Source organism: Chenopodium quinoa, unplaced genomic scaffold (assembly GCF_001683475.1).
Source record: "Chenopodium quinoa cultivar QQ74 unplaced genomic scaffold, ASM168347v1, whole genome shotgun sequence".
NCBI classification, from domain to species: Eukaryota; Viridiplantae; Streptophyta; class Magnoliopsida; order Caryophyllales; family Amaranthaceae; genus Chenopodium; species Chenopodium quinoa.
Window position 1 is genome coordinate 61,753 of NW_018743212.1, and position 25,307 is coordinate 87,059.

The following is a 25,307-nucleotide window of genomic DNA, read 5'->3' on the forward strand; positions in this document are numbered from 1 at the left end:
AAATTAATACCAGCGACTTCTCTTTTTATTCTTTCTTTTTACTCGTAGTTTGCTCGGAGAGGAAGCACTTTAATATTTTATACAAAGTTTGAGTATTATTTTTTGAAAAACTGGTCATGAATCAATTTTGGCGATTGTTGTTTTGTCGTCACCCGTGATATCATTTACTTTGACTCTTGACTTGTTTACCAGTTTATTGGTAAATAAAAAAAATACTGGTAGTTATCGTAAAAAAAATAAAATAAAATAAAATTACAGTACTCTTTTTGATGGGCGACAGCAGGACCAAGTGAGGCCAATAATGAAGAATGAGTATAGCCGAGGGTGACTGTGAAAGGTTGTGATGAGTCGATGATCTGAGAGGAGCCGTCAACCGTGAAAATGGCTGTGTGTTAATTCTTTAAAGGGAAAAAAAAAAAAGAAATAAGAAGTCCATTGGTGGAGATGGATGAGGACGGAGATTGGGGTGCGGAGGAATCGAGACTACTATTATCCAGATCCACCCACTCTGATTCTCATCTTCATGATCCTAATCCTGATGATGAATTGCAATTTCAGGAAATAAAAAGACCCATGGTGAAATCACTCCATAGATGTAAAACAGCTCCAGCTAAGGATATGGCCGCCGTGGTTCGCGAGCTTCAAGCGAAATACACAGCAACTGGCGGTGGCGGTGATATTGGTGGTAAAGCTGAAGTCGAGGAGGAGGAAGACGAAGATGAAGATGAAGAAGATTCCTCGGGTACGAGGACGGTGATGGTGAGACAAGCAGGTATACTGCTGATAATATACTTAGTAATGGGTGTTTTGGTGTACCAACTCAACAAGGATCAATTCTCAAGAGGAGTAGGAGGTGTAGAGACTCATCCAATTGTTGATGCTCTCTACTTCTGCATCGTTACAATGTGTACCATCGGCTACGGTGATATAACTCCTCTCACTCCTTTTACCAAACTGTTTTCCTGTCTCTTTGTACTTGTTGGCTTTGGTTTCATCGACATTCTTCTTTCTGGAGTACTCAATTATGTGCTTGATCTTCAGGAGCAGAATATCCTCTCTGATATACTTCATCATCAAACCAATAATGTTCATAATTCCAATCTCAATCATAATCGAAATCCCCCTTTCCTCCGCTTCCTCACCCTCAGGCTTGTAGATGTTCAGAAAGGTCGCATGAGAATCCGTCTCAAAGTTGGTCTAGCACTGTTGGTCCTTATCCTATGCATCGGTGTTGGAACTCTCTTCTTGTATTTTGTTGAGCAATTGTCTTTGGTTGACTCCCTTTATCTATCTGCCCTTTCCGTTACTACCGTTGGCTACGGCGATAAAGCCTTCAGCACCCTCTCCGGCCGCCTTTTCGCTTCTGTTTGGCTCCTGTTTTCCACTTTGGCTGTCGCCCGTTCCTTCCTCTTCCTTGTTGAGGCTCGCATTCACAAGCGTCAACGCACCATTGCCAAGTGGGTTCTCCAAAGGGACATTACTCCTCTTGACCTCTTTGCTGCCAACATCAATAATAACGATTTCATCAAGTATCTCCATGTCCTTTTCTTTTTTAATACTGTATAAAAGTAGTATATTTCTCTAATCCTTACAATATAGTTAATAGATCTATATTGTATTATAGCAGAATTGTGCACTGATTGGTAAAATCAGGAACCAGAAAAGAACAGTAGAAGAGCATTTTAACACCTCTTTATTATGTCATGAATAGAACCCATGTAAGCAAGAAAACACATACTCATGTGTGAACTGATGAGGTCCTTGCTCTGGAGTCTAAATAAACCTGATTTATCACTATATTACGAGTAGTATTTAGACCTCAGTTGATAATTGGGCAGTCATCCATAATCTAAGTGGCCAATTAATGTGTAAAAGCTATTAAGCATACTCATCATTATTACTCAATCCTTGGGCATCCATGAGTCCACGACTGTTGATGGACTTTTTACGTAGTGTAGTGTTAAGGGTTGTGCTTCACAAAAGCTCATGGTTTGTTTACTGGGTTTAGCTATTTGGTCTATATCTATACAGTCTTTGGGAGCTATGTTTATGGTCTACAAGTAACTAAATCTGGATTTTTCAATGTGTAGCATCAAATTAACTATTAATTATACTATGCATGTATCTGGCAATCTGAAGTTGAGAAGAACTACTGATCCCCTATAATTACCTTTATGCGCAGCAAATCAGAATATGTTATCTTCAAGCTTAAAGAGATGGGAAAGATTGGAGAGCAGGACATATCACAGATTTGCCATCAGTTTGAAAAGCTCGATTCCAACAACATGGGAAGGATAACACTGCCTGATCTATTGCAAAGTCGCCCTTTATCATGAAAGCAGAAGGTTTGGCCTGAAAAGCATAGCAAGAGAGTTGTTATGTGGGTGGAAGCAACATCTGTATCCTATAAATTCATGATTTTGTTTTTGTAATGGTATCTCCGGAATTATGCATATATACAGAGGACTTACTGATTATCCACATTTATAGAAATATCTGCCCTGTAGACTTGTATATTGTGTCCAGAACAATGTAGAAATACTAAATATTGTATATCCTTGACAGGTTACTTAGTACATCATTGTCACTAATCACTAGACAACATTGAGATCACATTAAAATGTGCAAACTCTTGGCATTGTTGCATGGTTTCCTTGTGTACAATTGTGATGAACTCAATGTAAAATGGTGTTTATATGTTTTGTTTAATTATAAGCCTGAAACTCCTTAAATTTGATACAGAGTAATTAATACTTGGTTCGCTGTAAGTTATCAACTCTAGTGAATAAATTAGGTTATTTTCTGTGAAAAATTCTGTTTGAATTCCTTACTGTCTTTTAAACTTGCTTTCCTTCTTAATAATTGTATTTGTGTACTTGATTTCAGTTTGGTCTATGGTTCTCTCTTTCCTGAATTTGCTATTATAGTCTGATGCTGATATCTTCTCAATTCTTTGCAGTATAATTGCTTCACTCTTCAGCGTTAGCTGTAGATATTTAATTGTTGGAGTGTGGACACAATTCCCACCTGAAGTCTGATTATAATACATCTCCTAGAAGTCTTAGATGGATCAAATCTGTTCCCATTACAAATGTTATTGGGAGCTACTCCAATTCACCTGTTGCAGAAGAAATCCTATGAATAAAGGAAGTCATGTTCATCACGGGAATCATAGGAATATTATTATTCTGAAGACTAAAGGAGATATCTATGAGCCTATGATGGCCAATGCTCATAAATCCTTGCCAGGTTGGTTATTTTGTCCTTCATTAAGCGACATGAAGTACATTATATCTCAAAATGGTTATAGATACTGGTGATAGGAATTGTAGCATTTGCTTTATCTTAGCATAAGATATCTTGAATATGAGCCAAAATAGTGGGAATATTTCCTCTTCAACTAGCATATAAATGAAACTAGAATATGTGTTAGGCACAAGGGATATATAGCATGGGTTAATTATATTTTACTAGTTAGGGAGAGAATTTGCAATTTTTTTAGGGGTTGTTTGGTTGGATTATTTGGAATGGAGTTAGAATCCATTCCATCTAGTTTTTTGTTTGGTTGAGGTTTTTAGTAATGTAATCTCATACCCAAGGGGTTCTAACTACCCTCCATACCCATGGAATCTCATACCCACCCCTCCCCCTAAGATTCACAATCCATTCTATTAATGAAGGATATAATCCATTCCAACAATAAAACCAAACAACTTTGGATTATTATGGGTTTTAGAATCCATACCTCTCAAGTATGAGATTCCATATCAATCCATTCCAACTTGATGAATTAAACACCCCTGCTTGATCCTCACAACTTTGGGATGGGAAGGCAATCAAAGCTATAGGAACACCATTCTTAATTTTGTTCTTTAGGTGTTGAAACTATTCTCACATCTACCTTGGTGCAAAATCTGGTTTTTATGAAATTGTTTGGAAACTAGATAGCGCATTATGTACAAGGGATATATAGCATGGGTTAATTATATTTTACTAGTTAGGATTATTTGAAGTGAGACTAAATGATAACCATTGCGGATGTTTGTGTATAATTGTGTATTTGGTTGCTACCTTCTGTAAATTAGTGCAAAGCTAGAATTACAGCATTATTGCCATGCATATGTACCAGCAATATGTGGGATATTGGCTATTTTAATTAAATGAATGCAACTGTGAATTGTTGTTATTGTGCTCTTCCAAAATCTTGGTTACCCTTATTATTTTTCTTGCAAGATCTGAAAGGCAATCCAGAATCAATTCTGAATAAGGGTCATTACAACTCCAGGAGGCTCTGGTGGTAAGCTAGAAAGAGGGTGATCTGAAGTTCATAGATCCTTTGAGTCATGTACACAAACCTAATTTTTTTGAGAACCTTGGCCATCCTCATGCTATTTGGCTAATTGTCTACCTGTCTAATAGCATGCCATATGCTGAAGGTATTCTTACTGCGTATCATTGAACTCTTCTCTCTCTCTCTCTCTCTCGCTCTCTCTCTCCCCCCTTTGTCTGCTCTGCTACTAATATCTTGTCTTTTATGCCATTGTGCTAGATAGCTTATAGCTGGTTAAACATTTATAAGGATTTTGTTACTCCTTAATTTGAAATTAATAGTTACATGTATTACTTAAGGATGTTTGTTGAGGAATACTCTGTAATATTATGATTAAATTTTCTAATTTGTCAGTACCTTATATTAATTGATGAGGAGAGGATTGAAAAATTAAATCACTAGCTTTTATAGAGGGTTTTTTTTTTTTTTTTCTTTTTTTTTTTTGGGTAATATATTGGTCCATTCTTGGTCCCATTTTGTCAACTTATTTGGCTTATTTTAGGCAATATAAGTTCTGACATACTTATAAATAAGTTTTGATGTAGTGAAAATAAGGTCTTAAAAAATCCATAAGTTGAATAAAACATGGCCTTAAGATATAAACTAATTTGGGTCGTAGGGAGTATCCTTGGTGCAAGCACAAACATGTCTTTTTCTTATTTTTGGGATAGATTAATTATGCAGTTGTCATTATATTTTTATATAAGCAAGCTTTGGTCTTTGGCGAGCTATGTTTTTTTTTTTTTTTTGGGTGCCAACCCATTCCGTGGAAGTGAAGATCAATAGTAGCAGCAAATGTGCTTGGCAGTATGTGTATATGTATGTATGCGTTTTGGTTTTTTAAAACGGTTTAATACTAGAAAAGAATACAAACACAAACGATTGCTTTTAGGGTAATTGACTTGAGGGTACCAATGTAAAATCTGAATGACTGAAATACTTTGAGTATATTGATGGTTTGGATATTACTATGTAGTAGTTATCATGTGCTATTTCTGAAAGATGAGCCGCACTCTCTTTACTATTCTTCATCTCCCTTGGATAATTGTGATAAATTAGTTTTGTTAACAGCATTGATTTGAATGACTGTATGTGGAAGTACGAGCTAATGGACTTGCAGGACAAAAAACAACTTGTACCAAACGTAGATTTGGTATGGAGATGAAGATGGAGATGGTGTGTTTGTTTGTTAACCACCTGAGTCAGTGAAGATCTTACCTTCCTTTTTCATGTAAAGCCACACGTGAAGCTTTGAAAGCTTCTGTGTACCCTTGCTTGATCCAGGCTGTTTCTTTTATTGAATAGAAGTGCAACAACTGATGCACAATGTGAAGCGACAGTGTTAAAAGTAGTAGTGCAACCAACATCCTTTTACTGCATTAAAGGGAGCGTCGCCCTAAGAAGCAGAGCTGGTTATAAATAAGTGTCAGAAGCAGAGTTGTGAAGCTTTAGACGATCACCAATTTTACCCTACAGCCTACTAAAAAATACGACAGTGATTTTGCAACTTTTGAGTTGGTTGACATAGGACGATAGGAGTGTAAGGAATTGAGGTGTCATTTGGTTCAAATGGGAATTAGAATTTCCATAAATTATTTGGTTAAAAACCAGGGAAGTAACTTCACATGGGAAAGACTACTTACATAAGGGAATTAGGTAAGTAAATTCTTATATTTTGTGGAAAGTGTAAATTCCTAGGAAGTTTCACTTCGCCATTTTACCAAACTTTTGTCAATCAAACAGAACCCCTAACTTGTGCTCTGTAATTCCTTAAAAGTCTCACTTCCCTTTTATTTTGATGTCAACCAAACATGTTATGGGTGTTGTACTTAGGGACCAACTCTAGGGACCTGTCCAACCTGAGTTGGTTGCTGGGATTCTCTATTCCCTCAATCCTGTGCTTCTTTGTATTCTTTATGTTTGGCATCATACACATTAATATGAAGGAATAATTAGAGTAGCAATATTTTTTAAATTGAAAAATGATAATTTCTACTTTAATTATTACTTTAAATATTCTCTCCTCTTTTTTTAAGTGTTACGTATTATATAAGGCTTTTTTTTCCTTTAGGCCCCATCATACCCATCACTTAATATATTCTACTTTGAAAAGACGGTGTGAAGGATATTCAAAGAGTGATATTTGTGTTACGTTGGCTCTAATACCATATTAAATGATCAACTTAATTAAAAATGTAAGCGAATGGTTGAACCACATAATCGGTTTGTATACTTTATTTATATTATATATAATGGCAGAAAGAAGGTAGAGCACTGGATTACTGGTGTAGTAGTAATTATGAAGAAAGTAAAAAAAACAGTGAAAGCAAAGATATAAGGCATAAAGTTAGGGACCATTGAGGTTAGTGAGAGTACCTCATCCGTTACGAGTCCAAGATCATCAGATACAAATTAAAAAGACCACACTCAGACGCAAATTGATGTTTTGACACTTGCTTTTTCCAAACCTTTCTTTTCGCTTCCAATCCAAAATCACGCAAGATTACAACTTACTTCAATCATTCCTTTTTATTTTGTAGTATACACATTTTTAATAATGATCATAAAATATTATATGCATTATAGGAGTGATAAGCATTTTTTCCTTCTCTTCTTTCTCCACGGAATCTCTGCTGCTTAGCCTGCTTTTAGACATTTACCACTCTTTCCGATTCTAAATACTCTTCTCATTCTGACAATGCATGTTTGTCAATGTATTATTCTAACAATAATAATTTATAGTTACATACTAATAAGACTAACATGACTATATTATCAAGATTTCAAATAGGAAGAACAAAAAGGTTCGAAAGAAATACAAGTACGAGTATTAAATATACGGTATACTCTCGTCCTAAATTCTTCAGTCTATTAAAATTGCATTATAATGTAATTGACATTAGAAATATGGAGCAATTTTTTTCTTGGGTTGCTAAATATCTGAAATTAAAAATAAAAAGAATTGTCAGTAAATGCTCCCTTCACAATCTGAGCTGAAGCATAAAATTATAACTCTACTCGCCAAGGAACGTATATATTCTCTTAAATACGAGTGAGTACTTATGAAGAGGGGGGGTTGAGCTTTACCAATACCAGTAGTAGTAGTTGTTCCTTTTTATATCTATGTTCTTGTCTTTCTCTTAATTAATAATTCTTCTACTTAAATAGTTGGTTGTACTGTGAGTTGTTGCAAATCAATCAGCTAAAGATTAAAGACGAAAAAAGGGTAGATTAATTGTTGTTGGAGATGAGTAAAGAGGTAAGAGTGTTGTTAGTAATGGTGGTAGCAGCCATTTTGTTAGGCTGCAGCTGCAGATGCAATGTGAATGCAGGAAACATCGAAAAGGAACAATCGGCAGTGGGGGATCCAGGAATGAAGAGGGACGGACTGAGGGTTGCCTTTGAGGCCTGGAATTTTTGCAATGAAGTTGGTCATGAAGCCCCTGCCATGGGTAGCCCTCGAGCGGCCGACTGCTTTAATTTCATCCCCAAAGCTTCTATCAGCAACAAAATCCAAAGTGCAGGAAGCAATAGGTCCTTTCAAATTCAGCACAAAGTGACAGAAGCACACAACAAGCTCGGGGTGGGAAAGCCTTTTCCAGGGTTGACAGCAGAAGCTCTGACTAATGCAGATCTGTATGCAGCCCAAAAGGAGCTATATTTGGGAAGCTTATGCGAGGTTAAAGCCGAAGCCGAAGCCCCGTGGCAATTCTGGATGGTTATGCTGAAGAATGGCAACTTTGACAGTAATTCAGGTCTATGCCCACAGAATGGGAAAAAGGTTGGTCCATTTTATACACCTCCAGGCAGGTTCCCTTGCTTTGGAGCTGGGTGCATGAACCAACCTTCCTTTCACCATAACCCAACCTCCTTGAGGTTATCTCATGCTAATGACTCTGATATTGCCACCATGACGGGTGGCTTCCGGGGTACCTATGACTTAGATTCCGATATCAGCGATGTCGTGGACGTGGGCGTGGGAGTCTCTTATTATGAAGTTACTTGGAAGAAGCAACCTGGACAGGGGAGCTGGTCTTTCAAGCACAAGCTTAAAACTTCCAAAAAGTATCCGTGGCTTATGCTGTACCTCAGGGCTGATGCAACTCAAGGATATTCTGGAGGTTATCACTATGACACCAGAGGAATGCTCAAAATTGTAAGGTTTTTTTTTTTTAATTGTCTGTCCTGCTTCAATTCAGGGTTTCCACTCCATCTCTATAAAAACAAGTAAAATTTTGGCTAGTAAAAAATCTTCTAGTAGTACAAAATTAAGAATTGAAATGTGATATTTCAACTAGATCCCGTCCCTACATGTGCTGTGGAAACATCAATAATTTGACTAAGCTTGCAAGATCCATGTGATCTTCCACCAAATAAAGTTTTGCTAAATTCCCCAGGTTTTGAAATATTTCTTGACTCTTGGTTTTGCCCGTGATTATTTTACAACTTCTACTAATTCCACTCTTAGCTCTGATCACTGTTTTCTATTTAAAAAAAAAAAAAGAAAGAAAAAAAAACAGAGCTCTGATTAATGTTTTTATGGTTCTCTGTGTTGACAGTCTTGACACTATTGTCAATACCCCACCAAACAAAGCCTGGGGATTTATCTTGTAATCTTAAGGTCACATGGCCGAATTCTCCCAACTATATGTGCTTGGAGAGTGAAAGAGAGATATTTTAGCTTTCTCATTTCCAGTTTTACAAGTGTCTGAGGCTCTGAGCCATAAATATTGTACCAAAAAAAAAAGTATATATTGAGACTTGGTTAGGGTCGTTCTTGTATAAAAAAGTTCAAATAAAATTGTTAATACTCCTTTTATGACTAGTGATAACTGATGAGATTTAAAACACCCCCCACCCTCTCTCAAAATCTATTTTATGACTTGTATATTTTGTTTTGTTGTTAGATTTTTGTTTGTTTATTTATTTTGTTATTAAATAAAAATTTAGTTGTTATACTTTGACATACACATTTGCCTCCGGGAAGACACTTAGTTGGGGCCTGAGAGAGCCATGGCCCCTGTGGTACTTCGCCCTAATGGTGCTTCACCCTACTCACACTTATTGAAGTGACCCTTATGGCCCTATATTTTTATTAGAACGGCCCTTTCTTCTATCAAGTCTAGCTTCGTCCCTATTTACTTCAATATTCAAAACCAAATAAACAACGAAGTTTTAGTCAATTTAGGTAGATTTTGTTCACGTGGATCCCACCATGACCAGGCCATGTGTTAATTTTGTTTCATGTTGTATCAAGTTCTCATACTAGGTGCCTCAATTACAATTATCGACATTATAACTAGGCCACTAACTACGGTTAAAAGAGTAATACTTATAACGTTTCCTGCATGCAGCTTCCAGTATCCCCAAACTTTAAAGTGAAAATGCATTTGGATATAAAGCAAGGCGGAGGAGCAAAGAGCCAATTCTACTTGATTGATATCGGAAGCTGCTGGAAAAACAACGGAAAACCATGCAATGGGGATATGCTCACCGATGTTACTAGATATAGTGAGATGATCATTAACCCTGAAACCCCCGCGTGGTGCAGCCCTGCTAGCATCAAGTCCTGTCCACCCTACCACATTACTCCCAACAACACCAAGATTCCCAGGAATGACACTGCCCACTTCCCCTATGGCGCCTACCATTACTATTGTCGACCTGGGAATGCCGAGAACCCTGAGCAACCATCTGACTCATGTGACCCTTACAGCAATCCTCAGTCACAAGAGATACTCCAGTTGCTGCCTCATCCTAGCTGGGCTGAATATGGATATCCTACCAAGCCAGGCCAAGGATGGGTTGGCGATCCTACTACTTGGGTGTTGGATGTTGGCGGCCTTTCTAGTAGGCTCTACTTCTATCAGGTTACCATGCTTTCATCAACTGCAGTGTTTAATTAGTGTATACGATAATTTGCTCTTTGTTTTTCTGGTTGTTGCTAACAAATTGCCATTCTCTATGCATATCAGGACCCTGGTACACCTCCGGCTAAGAGAGTATGGACCTCAATTGATATGGGTACGGAAATTTTTGTCAGTGACAAAGAGGAGGTGGCAGAATGGACAGTCAGTGACTTTGATGTCATTATCACTTGATAAACAGGAGCTAGGAAGCTTCAAAGGCTTTGTGCGATGGCAACGCAGGGTGTAGAGTGAGAATACCGTAGGTAATATATTAAGTGCAATCCACAAGCCATAAAGGGCAGGTTTTCACCTGTCATTTGACACATGAATCTACTGTGATCTGTGGCCATGCCTTTAATTGTAAAATTGACAGAAATGTGTCTTGTTTCTCCACTGTGAGCATTTCTTCAATCTAAAAAGGAGATTTAGCATCTGCTCTTTTATCCAAATATATACTCATACCTTTTTATTATTTTTTTTTTTCCTAATTTTGCAGCAAATTACTAACTGGTTTACCATGTGGAGAAGCAACATGAAATCAAGCTCTATAATTTTCTAATATATAAAGCATAAGAGAAAAGCAGAAAACATTATGTTGTTGTCTTGTGTTGGGAGTTAGGGGTGGTTATTGGGCGGGTCAGTGCGGGTCATTAGCGGGGCGGGTCAGTTGCGGGTCATGATGAATATTTAGTGGGTCAGGGTCGGTTCAGGGACAATGCGGGTCAGGGTCGAGGTAAAAGTGAAACGGGTCATTATCAGGCCTTTACCCACATACTTCCATTTAGCTGCTCATGATTGTATGTGCAGATTTCACTCTCTTTCTGTTTGTTTTATACCCACCGACTTCAAATTTGCGTCAATTACAGTTCTTCATTCATTATCAAATATCAATATCTCCCCAGAAACTTCCTTCCTTCCTTTCCTTAATCTTTCACTCTCACACTAAACAGCAATTTAAGAAACAATAATTTCAGCAAGTTAAGAATCAATTCAAAACTATGTAATGAACAATGAATTCGGAAAATTATCAATCGATAAACAACAATTTAAGAAACAATAATTTCGGCAAATTAAGAATCAATTCACAACTATCTAAAGAACAGAGACTTCGACAAATTATCGATCAAATCAGAACTACTTCGTACTATATGTACAATTTAACCAATAATATGTTCGAGAATTCGACCAATATGTACAATTATATACATCAGAACGAATAAAAGTACCGGTAAATTATCAGCAAACTTCCATTCTCAACGGAACCTTCTCTCTTTCCTTAGTAATCAAACGAACAAGCTTTTTGAACGACGAAATCAAAAGTCGGATAATCGGGAAACGAAGAAGACCAATCATCCCAATTATTATTCCAAACACCACCTCCGAAACCATCGGAATTCACCGACGAATGAAGATGATCAAACATTAACAAAACGAAAACATGAATCAAAATTGAAGAATAGATTAAGAGAGAGAAAATGACTATACCCGAGAAGCTGAGAAGCGGCTTCAATGAAGAACTCTGAGTGCGCTTCAATGGAGAACTCTGAGTGTGCTTCAATGGAGGAGAGAGAAAGGTGGGCGAAAGTACAGAGGAGAAGAGAGAGAAAATGGAAGTGAGGGCTGAGTGGCTGACCCTTAACCGTTATTATTTGGCTTTTTATTTTAATTCTTAAATTATTGGGCTCTAATTGAAACCCTATAAAAGCCCTACAAAATAAGACTCTATAAAATCTCTGTCTATTAAAAAATTAAACGGTCAAAACCCTTTAGTGTTAGGCCTGACCCTTTTGCCATTGGGTAGCCCTACCCAACAACCACCCCTAGTTGGGAGCAGGAAGCCAAGGTTTGTAGATTGTAGGCAAGCTTTTTTTTTTTTTTTTTTGTGAGGGCAAGCAAAAGGTTAACCATTAATAGCAAGAACATCCATGAGTGCATAGGGAGCTACATTAGAGGGAACACAACCTTCCCAAATTTGCTCTACACCAAAAGGAATATAACTAGCAAGATTGTGAGCCACCACATTTCCTTCTCGCTTGACATGCGCCCAATGTAAGCTTGTGAAAGCAGTACTCTGAGACATAGCATCACAAAGCACAACATCTAAATCCGTGAGATAAGCAGCTCCCTTGGTCAACCTGTTAACAACTTGGCAATCAGATTCTATTATCACCTTCTCGCAACCAAATCTTTGACCCAACCTGATGGCCGTCACAATGGCCTTTGCTTCTGCTATATCCACCTGCCACCAGGCTCTGACCCTTCTAGTTGCTGCAAAAATCACCTAAGAATGCCCCTAAATACCGTTCCAAAAATAAGATTCGAGAAGCTTAAATATCTTACCCAAGTAAATTGTCATTCTTGATATAGGTAACAATGAGCTCAATCGAGCTACTGTATTTGATTAGAAAACAGAGTAGAATGATAGGAAAAGAAGAAGATAGAACAAGAACAGAGATAAGAGAGAGAAATAAGAGAGAGAGAGATAAGAGAGAGAAATAAGAGAGAGAGAGAGAAGAGATAGAGAAGTAGAGTTATTATTCCAAAATCTGTTTTGGACTTCTTACAGGACTGTATTTATAGAGCTACAGTAATAACTAACTCAAGCATAATAGAATTCAGTTACAGATAATATAACAGAATCAAGGTTCTGTTACAATATAACTATATTTAATTGCTCATATAGATGTCAATATAAATTCATTCGTTAGTTAGGTATATTACACCAGAAAGTCCGTAAGAGTGACTGAGATAACTGTAGCTTGAAGCCTTGGAGCTTCTGCTCAGCAAGTCAGAATAAAAATATAAATAAAAGCAAATTATTAACCTCTCATCCCAGACACATTATGCTACAACAAGATTGAGTGGAACAGCAACAGCCTTAACCCAAGGAGCACCGCCTAGGAAAACTCCAGCAGAGTAGCGTTGGGCCTCAGCCTTGTTTAAGACCCTAACATTCTTCCATTTGACCCTCATAGCTGTATTAGAACCCGGTCCACGATTGGCATACTCACCATAGAAAGCAGTGTTGATGTTTGCATTTCCAGCCCAGGGTTCATACCCCGCAGGCTGGATCAAGTCTCCCATCAGAGACTCAATGAACAGAGTCTTGGCATAGGTCTTCCATGGACGACCCAAGTAGGTTTTGAGTTGGAACCTGAGTGGGAAGAGTTCTCTATCAGGAAGGATCTCACAACCTTGAATTACAATCCCAGTGGGCTCATTAGCAGCTATACCACCTTGAGCTGTGACTAAATTCATTTGATTAAGGTCACACTTTTTAGCGAGGATCTTAGAATTTTGGATCAAGGTAGCACCGTTGCCAAAGATGAAATCTACTGTTCCAGCAATTTGGCAATCACGGAAGAATTGAGACCCACCCTGAACATACAAGGTGTCTTGGAAGCCATCAAACCAACAGTTTTGGAATACAGCTTGAAGAGCATTGACCCTCAAAGCCACAGCTTGATGCCCCTTGGGACCAGCAGTGTTTTGAAAGCCCATGTCCTTAGCAAAGAACCCTAAACCTTCCACATTAAAGGGAGCTGTCTTAGAGGTTTGAACGCCCTTAGAAAAACTCTTATCCCCCGTCACCACTGTTCTTGTAGGGCCGTCTCCATACATGTAAACATTAGGGTGTTCCCTCCCTACAATGACATCCTCCCTATAGATACCAGCCTTAACATATATAACATACCGACCTTGCACATTCTTCCCTGGATGGGCCCTGAGAGCATCTGTGATGGTCTTGAACTGGCCGCTACCATCCTGAGCAACCACAACATTAGGCTTCATACCAGGTACAATTGCAGCAGCTGCTGTAGTACCTGCTGCAACACCTCCCGCAGTACCTGCTGCAGCACCTCCTGCAGCTAAACCCTTCTTACCCTTTCCCTTCTTTCCCTTCTTCTTGCCTTTACCAACCCCCTTTGTCTTATGCATCTTCTTCTTTCCACCTTTGCCACCTAAGAGCCTTCGCTCATCAGCAGACAACCATGTTGGGTAGCCCTCTCTATCAATGGCTATTCCAAGGAGACGACGAGTACTAGTAACTGGGTTGCCAATGTTCGATGTAGCATTAGCTATAGTTGACAGCTCAACCAACTTGCTACCATTAAGAGAAAGAGCCAAGTCACCAAGAGCTGCATTAAAAGTGGTAATGATGTCGAGCATGCTTACAGTGAGCTCAGTGGCATTGAGAACAGCATCCTGCATTGTGTTTTGAAGCTCAGGAGCCTCAGCCTCATCAAATTCATCTACACAACTAGTGGCAAAGGTGGCGACATCAGTGAGCCATAGACGGACGTTCCAAACTATATCCTTCTCTTTATACATTTTAGGATCCTGAACTTGTTTAATGGCATCATCCAGGCGATCAACCGCTAAATTGAATAGGTCTTTACAACTTTCAATAGCCATATTAGCTCTCTCCACATTTTTTGTTGCATTAGCTTTGGGGACAAGGGTATCAGTTAAATTGTTGGCCTTTGATATCTCCTCCAAAGCCATTTTGATACCAGCTTTAACATAGTCTTGAGGAGTGGCGCTCTCGTTCTGTGCTACTGATCCTAAGCTCTTAATGCATGAATCTTTAAATGTAGATGGTTCACATAGGGCATTCACCGTCTTCATTGAGGAAGACAAGTTCTCATCATCCTTACCATTATCTTTACCACCTTTACCCCCTGGGCGATGAACGACTACTACCACTCCAATGACAACCCCAACCACCAAAATGATGGATATTAATGATACCACTACTTTACTTCCCATTGCTCCTCCCTCCCCCTATCGTTTCTTTCCCCTCGTATTTTTTTTTTTTTTTTAATTGTAGTATAAATGATGGAAATAATTATGAAACGAGGGGAAACAAAAAAGAAAAAATCAATTCATATTGAAGAGAGACGAGAAAAGAGAGTTTTCTACCCTCCGTCTCTCTGTTATATTTACTCTTGGTAAACCACAATGCGGTAATTGTGTAAAATCAGACTATTTTATTATATGAACATCTAAGAAGTTTGTTAAAATTAGGAATCAGGGTACACTATCTCTTCCTCATATCCCCTTAATTTTCTCATTACAGGAGTGTTTCATTCTCATGTGGTGCTCCGCTTTCCTTGCTAAATCTATGGATTCCATAATTTTGGGTTGTATTTTGGATGTTGCTGCTGATAGTGCGACATCCCATAGGCTTATGAATAATGATTTTCTTTTTTACACTATATAATACAAAATAATACTACACGTATGGTCAAATTGAAAATGAAAATTCATTATTATTCATTAATATATTAAATACATATATATAAGGCCTTAAGGGATACAAGAATTTAATAAATTATGTATGAAAAATGTGACGAATGCAAAGTAATTAACCACCACTATTTTTCATTACATTTACAACAAAATATTTCTTATATGTACTAATATTATTTTCCTAATTAATCATTATATCTCTAGAATATTGCTCATGCAAGTATGCAACTATCTAATTTTGCTGTGTTATATACTACACATTATATAAATTGTCATGTCATTATTTTTTTTGGTGCGAATACGTCATAAGGGCAATTCAAATTACAAATGGAAATGGGAAAATTTGAACTGTACACAAACTCTCTATTTTAACCACTAGACCAAGACCTCATCGGTTGGTTGCATATGATCCTATTCAAATGGCAATTCATGTTTGTATTACAATGAGGCACTCTTACTAAAATTTGTTTATACTTATTTTCAATTAGAAGAAAAAATATAGGTAAGCGTATGATAAGTAAATCTATTTTCACAAGTAAATGTGGCAGAAATGATAACTCGCATATAGTATTTGGAATCTCAACGGACAAAAATCGAGTATTGGCACAATCCGATTGCTTGAAAGAGGTGCAACTCGAGGTTATCTCTATCTGAAGTCTAAATAAATACTTAGCTGGCTGAGAAATTTGCTATAGCATCCATTTCCTGCTGTAAGATAAGAGCGTCAATAAACATATCTAAACTTTCCCCTTGTAGCACCTCATCTATAGAGTGATGCGTAATGCCAACACGGTGATCAGTTACACGCCCTTGTGGAAAATTGTATGTACGAATGCGTTCAGATCTGTCGCCACTGCCGATCTGCAAAAGTTATCAAGAAATGCAACTTTCCAATGATTAACCAAGAAATATATGACTTGCTAGACAGAGAAGCAAACAAAACAGATATTTATCAAGCTCGAGGATGAATAGTATAGGCAATTCACCTGCTCTGCCCGAAGCTTCGATCGGTTTATCTGCATTTTAAATCTCTCAATTTCATAAAGCTTCGCACATAGTATCTTCAATGCTTTGGCCTTGTTCTACAAAAGAAGTGCATACAAAAGGAAAGAACATAAGTGCTGTAATTAGTATGTATACAGCTCATTATGCTATTGTACTGTCATAACTCATAATCACAAGAATTTAGTGAGTTAGCATGAAAAGACCAACAAAAACATTAAAATTGATCCAACTGACAATTTTTTCAAACCACCCCCTCCACCCCCCCCACCCCCACCCCCTAAAAAAAAAAAAAATCTAATCTAATATATATAAATAAAGTAGGCATTTTTGGAGAGCATTCGGCGCGCCATATAAGCAAAGGTATGTTTTCGACCAATTAAAAATTAGATTTCTATTTCAATTTAGAATTAAAAAATTCGTTTGCCACCTAAACAAAAGTGACAAATGAGATTTAAGAATTTTGTGTAAAAACAACGAATATTGATTTATTAGGATTTAATTTATTTAAAAAACTAAAAATTATCTTTTAAAATAATCATCTTTAGATATAGGATTTATATACCTACTCTTATAAGATAAATTTTGATAGTATTTATGATAAGAAATAAAAATTATTCCTTAATTATAATTAAATTAAAATTTGTGACATTTACCATTATAAATTGACGCATCCTATGACACCAACAAAATTTCGTATCAATACAAAACCAAACCAAGCAAATTTTGCGTTATTAATTTTGTGTCAGTTTTATTAGGTCATCAATGGCCGGGTAATTCTTAGCTTAATTTTTAAAACCCATGTTTAAATGTATATTTGTGATTATTATTACTTAAATTGTGTTTATTGGGATACATAATGATTATATGTCTATGATTTATTTACTGAATTTTGTTTTTACATGCAGAGAACTATATTCAAGCAAAAATCTTTGGAATATCAAAGTACGAGTTTCTCGCTTGATGATCCTATTGGATGAGGAGGTAATATATCTTTATAAATCGTTTACATTTATTAAATCTTTTAATGAACCTTTTAGTTTTTATCAATTAATTTTATGATTAAAACAAATTTTTTGTGATTTAGGTAGCTTAATTAAGTCATCAAATTAACTTAATTTTTTATTTTTAATTAGAAGGTAATTGCGTTCATGCCTCAATTAAAGTCAACTTTGTTCTACAATTTTGTTCAAAATTAATTGAAGGAAAAGTTTACTCCATTAGATACTTTTCAGTCGCTACAAATAAGAAGCGATATCACACGCATTGTCAGCGACAACAAAATAATGATTCAATTTTCCAAAATACTATTATTTGGGCGATTGGGGACGATGAAAAAATTCCAATGCATGATTTAATTTTGTATAATTACAATTTTTAGATTAATTTCACAACAATTATTCAAGTTCTGGTAAATATTTTAATTTAATTTATAAGACTATAAACATTAATTTTATATAAATTTTATTTTGCTAACATGTTCTATTTATCCACTTTTATTACATGGAAGAGATATCGGTGTGAACTAAGTTGGTGATCCTATCGAATTTATTTTTTAATACAAATTCTTTTACATCAAAATATTACATCTAATAACTATTATTTTTAATGTTCAAAAATATTATGAGTATGATCTAATTACAAATATTATTTTTTTTATGAGATTTTACGTATAAAAAATCGTGGGACATTAGGATTTAAATTATTAAAAAAAAAATAAAAATTATCTTTTGAAATTAATGTTTTTATCTAAATACCCGATTAATAAGATGTTTTTTTCATAAAAAAAAATTAAAACTTTTGACGCAATAAAAAACTTTACCTTCTTTAAACATTTTATGTCTAAAAATTTGAAAAGACAGATAATTTGTTAGAGATCAAGAGATTGCAAGAAATATACATAATGATATATAGATTTGAGAATGATATATAGATTTGAGATTTTAATTTCAAGTGTAAAAAACAACGAATAATGATTTAGGATTTAAATTATTTTAAAAATAAAAAATTATTATCTTTTCACATTAAAGATTTTATCCTAATATGTAATCAATGAAATATTATATTTACATTTTTTTTTTTTTTTTTTTTTTGAAAAATATCATATTATTGTCATATAATTAACAACAACGAATAAAATACAAAACAATAAATTAAGTCGCATTATAAATTACATTAAAAAAATTATACTTTTGTAATTGGCAATATCACTTTAATTAAATTATTATTATTATTTTATTTTTTTTGTCTAAAATTATTAAATTGTAAAATAAGTCAAATAATTATATATATCATAATAATAATAAATAAATAAATAAATAAACTTAAGAGTATATAGGGAATATCTTTTCTTGAGATATATGTATGAAAAATCGTACATCGCACGGGTTTTCATCTAGTAAAAAATAAATAAATTCCCCTAGCTGTTGTATCCTGTATCCACCTTAAAAAGTTCAATTATCTTATGCGTAACGAGTACCAATTATTTTTCCTCGATGAGCACTAGATAAGACCTTATTAGAATTATACAAGTATTAAGAGTTAGACACTCGCATCTAGACCTTACAAAGTTAAAGATTGTAATATCAAAACACCCAAATCTGGTCATCACCAGCATTGTTCAAGTCTCCAAATGAAATTTCATATCATCCCAAAAGCTGGTTTCGTACATCCTTCAAGATCACTTCCAGAAAGCAGTTACATTGGTCGTTACATACTGGTCAAAGCGTATTAAGAGAGGTTTACTGTCTGCAATTACTAATTAATATTTCAATTTCTAGATATGTGACTTAAAGTTCAACCATCAGTATGTCCAACTCCAGAGTAGATGAAGCGAAAACCAAATGTTTGAAAAAACAAGCAAGCAAACTTATATTAATTAAAATTGAAGTTCTATAGTCTACTTAACATCCTTGATACATTTTTTTTTTCAAAAGAATTTCTTAACAAATTCATTGCAGTCCACTCCAGTAACATATTTGTCAACAAAGATACAACAAATGAGCAACATCAAAACTCAAACATAGTATTAAGAAATTAAGGCAACACCTTTTATTTCTCAAGACAGAGAAGCACACATTTATTCAACAAACAAGGACTAATATTATAGAAAAGAATAGATAACACTATCTCTAATGTTTCACAAAACAATACATGTCCAGCATTATATTTTATTATTTTTTTGGTACCGATGTGAAGCACGGTAATACCTCAAAAGTTTTTTAACTTCTTCAAAACTTATTAGTAATGGATTAGATTGTAATGGCCCAGATATTTTATGATTTCATAAAATGTGTTTCTAGCTAACTAAAAAAAGGTACTTTGTAGATGGAAGAAAGGAACAATTAAAGAAATAGGAGATCGAAACAGAAACAACTGGAGAAGGATCAATCAATCAATCAAAGCCTTAATCCCACAAGAGGGGTCGGCTACATGAGCCAAAACAGGAGAAGGATCACCGAAAATATATAACCAGCTGGTCAGAAGCCACTAATCTAGTATAAAACATATTCATCAATTCTTTATAAGCATAAAAGAGAATGTTCTCCTAGAAAACAATGTAAATTCCTTTGTGAGCCTATTTTCTTTATAGACATAAGAGATTTCAATGTTTGTTTCCTCATGCCCCTATATACACCCCAAGTTTAATTTCTATGCAGAGCAAAACTCTATTGCCTTTAAGAGCCTAAGAGACAAGTGCCCAACACATTTTAATAGGGCAAGTGAACCATAGTACTAAACCTGCCTCTCCCACTAACTTCACCCTGCACTCTCTCATCTTCATTCACCTGCACAATAAATGAATCATATAGCTAACTAGTCTACTTTCTTATGAAGCTAGGAAGTGCAAACAGGAACTAACGAAAGTTCATTTTTACTTTAAAACCATTTATCATGGAAAAAGTTGCAGAAGCCCTCATAACGTAAGCACTATACTATGTAGAGATCTAGATCACCTAGTAATCCTAGTACACTTCGGCAATTCCGTAGTCAGATTTGGCCCCTTTCAGGTAAAGCAGCGAGAGTCACCTTTTATTCATCTCCCAACTCCTGTCCTTCATGACTTTATCCATGTTTCGTCAATATCTCTGCCATCCATTCCTTTCTTTTTCTAGTTACATTGTTTCCTTTTTACAATCCAAAAGATATATGTGTTCATCAATTGACTTTGCCCACTTTCAAGGAAGTATTCACAGTATGTTAGACATACAAAATACTCAAGTCTAAAATAAGTGGCCAACAACAGACGCTCAAAAGGGCCAAACACAACATTTCCAATAATAACAAATTAACAATACAACAAGAACAGCAACAGGCTATCACTTACCATGTGCTGTGACCTCTCATCTTGAATAGCCACTGTCAGACCAGACGGAATATGGGTCATCCTCACAGCACTATTTGTAGTATTAGCATGCTGACCACCTGAGCCACCAGATCGGTAAGTATCAATTCTCAAATCTTCGCTCCTCAATTGGACATCCACCTGCAAAACAAATTAAAAAATAAATTGTGTCATTAAGATTACACCCTGCAATCCAGGAAAGCACTAAGGCTATGTTTTGTTCACCTTATTTAAGTTCAGATCAAATCAGATTAGAAAAAGTAAGTTCATATCTACTTTATTGTTTTAAGTGCGATTTTTCATTGATAAGTATCTTTAATTCCGTGATGAAAAATTATGAAAATTGCATATTAAAAAATACACATTAATACAAATCTAATAAAACCCCATTTGAGTTTTTATTTTTTTTTCCTAATACATTTAAGGTCAATGTTTAGTCAAATAAGACGATCAGATTATATCAAGAAAAATAAGTTAAAATTAGATCAGCTAAGCAAAATAAGGTGAACTAAACCTAGCCTAAATCTCAACAAAAGTAAAATGATACGACTACAATAAATCAAGACCTCAAAATGATGTATACAAGAAGAAAACAAGAAAATATTGATTCTAAAGATAAAATCTGTGCAAAGGAATTATCCATACATCAGAGTACCTCATCAGCCTGAGGGAGGATGGCAACAGTCACAGCACTGGTATGAGTGCGGCCAGACTTCTCGGTTACAGGAACGCGCTGAAAACAATAGGATGGCGGGCAACGATGGTTATAAACCGTTGGAATCTTTTGGTTTTACTCACAGCATTGTTCATACCTGAACTCTGTGAATACCGCTCTCAAATTTGAGCTTCCCATACACACCAGCCCCTGAGATCAATCCAATAGCTTCCTGGAAGTTAGTCACATTAGATCATATACTCCATGACATCAAATAATTTCAACGATAACTCATCCAGATTCCGGTGCACACTAAACCTTAAAGAAATTGAAATAATAATAATAATAATTTTAATGATCTCACGATCAATGTGAATCTAAATTTTAAGTTTTCTGACCTACCTTGAATCCTTTAAGGTCAGACTCTGTTATATAAACAACTTCGAATTTCCATCCCTTCTTCTGTGAGTACCTCTCATACCTGTCAGGTGTCACGAACAAAAGTATGAGCACAAAAGATGGTTGTGCCAATGTGTCACATTTTGCAAGCATATTGGTTGAATCAAAGTCATAAGAAGACCAGAACTGACATTTTGAATATCTCCGTAGCAAATAAAGAAGCTTCTTCGCCTCCAGTACCTAGTTCAATAGCCTGTATAAGGTCCAGGTTAAGAAAATAGGTCCTAAAAACATTGAAAGTGTGTTACCTACCTGCTCTCACCTCCAGGATGCTGTCTCTTTCATCAGCATCATCCTTTGGAAGCAATGATTTCAGCAGCAACATTTGCAGCCTTTTCTCCTCTTCAACAGCCTGATCCAATTCCTCATATGCCATGTTAAGCATATCTTTTTCATCAGCACACTCAGCCATGAGTGACTTGAGACCATCAATCTCCTTAAATGTCAAAATGGGTCAATGTTTTCAATTCTTATTCCAATTACGGAGCACATTAAATGATCCTATAGAGTATACACTAACGCATCACTTATGGGTGAAAAGCTGCTAAAGCCATCTAAATGGAAGCAAGGCAACAGTGCAGCACTATCAAGTTAATACGGAGGGGAACAAAAAACAAAGAAAACCTTATATACTTTTAGGATTCATATTCTTTTGTTTTAGCCCTTAAGTTTATTGATTTATATTCATGTTCTTTGAATTTAGCCTTTATGTTCATCAGGTGTACTAACCAATAATTGCAGAAGGATACATTTTATTATCACATTAATTAAAAAAATAAATATAGCTCTCGGGGAAGGAAGTAGAATACACTACAACACTAGAGGGCAACACATCTGTCACCTGAATCAAGAAACACCTTCAAAACTTAAAAGCGCCACACCTTTGGCCAACCAACATGATTCATTTAAACATCTGAGTTGGCAGTATGTTCCATTTTGAGCCATAATTCAACACACATCGAACTATCCAACGATAAGCTACTTACAATGCACATGGTATTCTAATGTACAACCTAGTTTCTGCACAATAGGAATGTCAATAAAAGGAGAAGGTATATACCTTCTGCTTTGCTCTCAAGTCATGTATTAAGTCCACGGAACTTCTGAGTTTCCTAAAGTCCTTATTGGCTCTCGCATACTCGGTTGGTGAGGCATCAGGCTGTCTTCATTCATGACCAAAATTATAAAATTAAAAAAACAATCAGGAGACGAGTTCCACGAGTAATCTGTCTGTGAAAAATCTAATTCCCATAAGAAACGCAGGTGTATCCAAAAGAAAGGATGAGCAATTAGCAATTACCTTATTGATGATATCCTGAAGCAAGGCACTCCTTCGCTCAATAGCTGACAACCTTTGCTCCATAATTTGAATGATGTCGGCTGATAAATGAGGCTGATTTTCTGCCAATTAACAAGACTGAGCTAAATATGAACAAGATAATAAGCAGCAAGTTTAGTTTACTGATTGATTATATGAAGAAGAGAAAACAAACCAGAAGTTGTGAAAAACCGAAAATACTCAGCAGCGACATCCTTCGATCCAATAACAACACCTGCTGGTATGCGAGGTGACATTTTTGACCAATTCCTAGATCCTAACCCTAACCCTAATCTCAGGTAATTTCTCATTTCTTCCTAATTAGCAACAGGACTATTCTTCTTCGTCGTCTTCAAATCCCCACTGACTTCATTACCTCTGCTCTGAAATACAGTATGTCGCAGCAAGTTCTGGAAAAGGAAGGACTGAAATTTTGGACCACTCGGGTAATCGGGTTTGTTTTTTTTTTTTTTGTTCTTCTTTTGAGGAATTGATAAAATGATTCTAAAACCTTGCACGAACAATTTTTAGTTTTTTACAGCTACTAAGAAAATAATGACAAGTAATTTGAGACATGTCTCAATATGTAAAATAATGAATTTACATTATTTTTTTGCCAAATTCAAACTCAATTTGGTTCCATAAATTCTTATATGACCCCTAACACCTTTAAACGAATTTTTTTTGGAACACAAATCGAGAGAAAAAAATTAATAGGTGGATAGTGGGCCCACTAACGGTAATTGAATCAACAAGTTGAAATTCGTTAACGGCGGGATAACTAAAAGGTTACTGTATAGTTACTAATTATACTTGAGGGTTATTATGTGTAACTTCCAAAAAGAAGGGCATAACGTGAAAAACGCAATAAATATGTAAAATTTTCCTAAAAATATGTCAAAAATAAAGCATGGTTCCTTTTTTTTTTTTTTTTTTTTTTTTTTTTTTGTTTGAATGGAAGCATGGTTCATTAAGATTTTGAAAACATCAATAATTTGACCCCCAAATTAAAATATTCTCTCCGACCACTCCTCGATTTTTTTTTTTTTTTTTTTTTTTTTTTTTTTTTAGAGGGCTACAATGGCGGATGATGAGAATCGATCGGGAGAGAATCTCTAACCAATTGAGCTATTCCTCAGTAATTCCTCGAATTTGCCTGTAGAACCATTTCATTCTTTAATAACCTCTCTTTCGAATATTGACTTTTAATCTTGGAAAAATTGTCTTGAATAATCCGAACTTTGTTCCGTCAGTCCAATATAATCTCAACTTTTGATTAAGGATTTTTTTGACAATTACCACCTACAATTTTTGTTGTTTTAGAAATTACCACTGTAGACACCTGATTGTGTCTCCCCAAAAACCAAACCCAGTGATAAGTACCTTTCACATCTTTGATTATCGAGTTAGGTGAAGCGTTGAAGAGCCTCGTGAATTTCCCTAAGTCTTGACTATTTCTAATCTTTCTTTTAAATGTTTTAACTCAAAATAGTTCATTTCGTGTCCCTTGAAATCACTCATTTCGTGTCACCTTTATAAACGTCCAAACCAATTTATTTTGGTCCATAATCTGGGTCAAATTATTGTGTAGTTGGATGGGGCTTGAAAAGAGTTTTCCAACGATATATTATAAGCCCAAATCCGAGTTATAACGAGAAGGTTATGGCCAAAATACTAAACTAGGCCCAAACAAGCCTTACCTACAAACCCAATGATCATGTGGAGGGTTCATTAACCTTAATTCATTCCTAATCCCATTAGGATTTATTACAAGCTTCTAGAATTATCTAAAGGGTTGTTCTGAGTCCTAAATCTCTTAGGATTTATTATTAGCTTCTAGAATCCTCTAGAAGGTTCTAATTTATCCTGTTTTTGAAAAGATAAAATTTAAGGATTTTACTTCGGATAAAACACTTGTTTTTTAATAGGTTTAATTCTGATAAAACTAGGCTACGTACGGAAATACGATTAACCCAATTTGATTGAAAGTCGGATTCCATTCGGATTCTATCTTTCAAAAAATATCGCTAGACAAT

General features: G+C 35.6%; 4 protein-coding genes across 6 annotated transcripts; 2 read left to right on the forward strand and 2 right to left on the reverse strand.

The window, feature by feature from the left end:
- Positions 1-62: 62 nt before the first annotated feature.
- On the forward strand, positions 63-2,946 carry LOC110734181 (two-pore potassium channel 5-like). Its single transcript, XM_021914227.1, has 2 exons — positions 63-1,529; positions 2,183-2,946. The coding sequence occupies exons 1-2, from the start codon at positions 445-447 to the stop codon at positions 2,334-2,336; spliced, it is 1,239 nt and encodes a 412-aa protein (XP_021769919.1). The 5' UTR covers positions 63-444; the 3' UTR covers positions 2,337-2,946.
- Positions 2,947-2,960: 14 nt separating this feature from the next.
- On the forward strand, positions 2,961-10,711 carry LOC110734180. The gene is made up of 4 exons (XM_021914226.1): positions 2,961-3,249; positions 4,234-8,486; positions 9,685-10,200; positions 10,306-10,711. Exons 2-4 carry the CDS (start codon positions 7,578-7,580, stop codon positions 10,429-10,431), a joined length of 1,551 nt encoding a protein of 516 aa, XP_021769918.1. The 5' UTR covers positions 2,961-3,249; positions 4,234-7,577; the 3' UTR covers positions 10,432-10,711.
- A 2,024-nt stretch (positions 10,712-12,735) lies between these two features.
- LOC110734182 (probable pectinesterase/pectinesterase inhibitor) lies at positions 12,736-15,448 on the reverse strand. The gene has a single exon (XM_021914228.1). The coding sequence runs from the start codon at positions 15,007-15,009 to the stop codon at positions 13,081-13,083; it is 1,929 nt and encodes a 642-aa protein (XP_021769920.1). The 5' UTR covers positions 15,010-15,448; the 3' UTR covers positions 12,736-13,080.
- A 383-nt stretch (positions 15,449-15,831) lies between these two features.
- Positions 15,832-24,009, reverse strand: LOC110734183 (peptide chain release factor 1-like). Of its 3 annotated transcripts, none has more exons than XM_021914230.1 (11): positions 23,447-23,975; positions 23,254-23,354; positions 23,014-23,116; positions 22,206-22,389; positions 22,085-22,133; positions 21,897-21,975; positions 21,652-21,726; positions 21,495-21,572; positions 20,822-20,980; positions 16,479-16,574; positions 15,832-16,353 (listed from the first exon to the last, which is right to left on the reverse strand). In XM_021914230.1, the coding sequence occupies exons 1-11, from the start codon at positions 23,483-23,485 to the stop codon at positions 16,162-16,164; spliced, it is 1,155 nt and encodes a 384-aa protein (XP_021769922.1). In that variant the 5' UTR covers positions 23,486-23,975; the 3' UTR covers positions 15,832-16,161. The 3 variants fall into 3 exon arrangements, with proteins under 3 accessions (XP_021769922.1, XP_021769923.1, XP_021769924.1); XM_021914231.1 differs by having other exon boundaries at positions 23,014-23,112; positions 23,447-23,472; XM_021914232.1 differs by lacking the exons at positions 15,832-16,353; positions 16,479-16,574 and adding an exon at positions 18,810-19,210 and having other exon boundaries at positions 23,447-24,009.
- Between the last annotated feature and the right edge of the window lie 1,298 nt (positions 24,010-25,307).

What these genes read in the sequence shown, in the direction of transcription:
- LOC110734181 (XM_021914227.1), top strand. Translation starts at nt 445, where the DNA reads ATGGATGAGGACGGAGATTGGGGTGCGGAGGAATCGAGACTACTATTA. An exon ending in AATAATAACGATTTCATCAA is followed by an intron (nt 1,530 to 2,182) that starts GTATCTCCATGT and finishes CTTTATGCGCAG; the next exon opens with CAAATCAGAATATGTTATCT.
- LOC110734180 (XM_021914226.1), top strand. Translation starts at nt 7,578, where the DNA reads ATGAGTAAAGAGGTAAGAGTGTTGTTAGTAATGGTGGTAGCAGCCATT. An exon ending in CCAGAGGAATGCTCAAAATT is followed by an intron (nt 8,487 to 9,684) that starts GTAAGGTTTTTT and finishes TCCTGCATGCAG; the next exon opens with CTTCCAGTATCCCCAAACTT. An exon ending in GTAGGCTCTACTTCTATCAG is followed by an intron (nt 10,201 to 10,305) that starts GTTACCATGCTT and finishes TATGCATATCAG; the next exon opens with GACCCTGGTACACCTCCGGC.
- LOC110734182 (XM_021914228.1), bottom strand. Translation starts at nt 15,009, where the DNA reads ATGGGAAGTAAAGTAGTGGTATCATTAATATCCATCATTTTGGTGGTT.
- LOC110734183 (XM_021914230.1), bottom strand. Translation starts at nt 23,485, where the DNA reads ATGTCGCTGCTGAGTATTTTCGGTTTTTCACAACTTCTG. An exon ending in TTCAGGATATCATCAATAAG is followed by an intron (nt 23,117 to 23,253) that starts GTAATTGCTAAT and finishes TCATGAATGAAG; the next exon opens with ACAGCCTGATGCCTCACCAA. An exon ending in ATGAGAGGTCACAGCACATG is followed by an intron (nt 16,575 to 20,821) that starts GTAAGTGATAGC and finishes CTTCTTTTGTAG; the next exon opens with AACAAGGCCAAAGCATTGAA.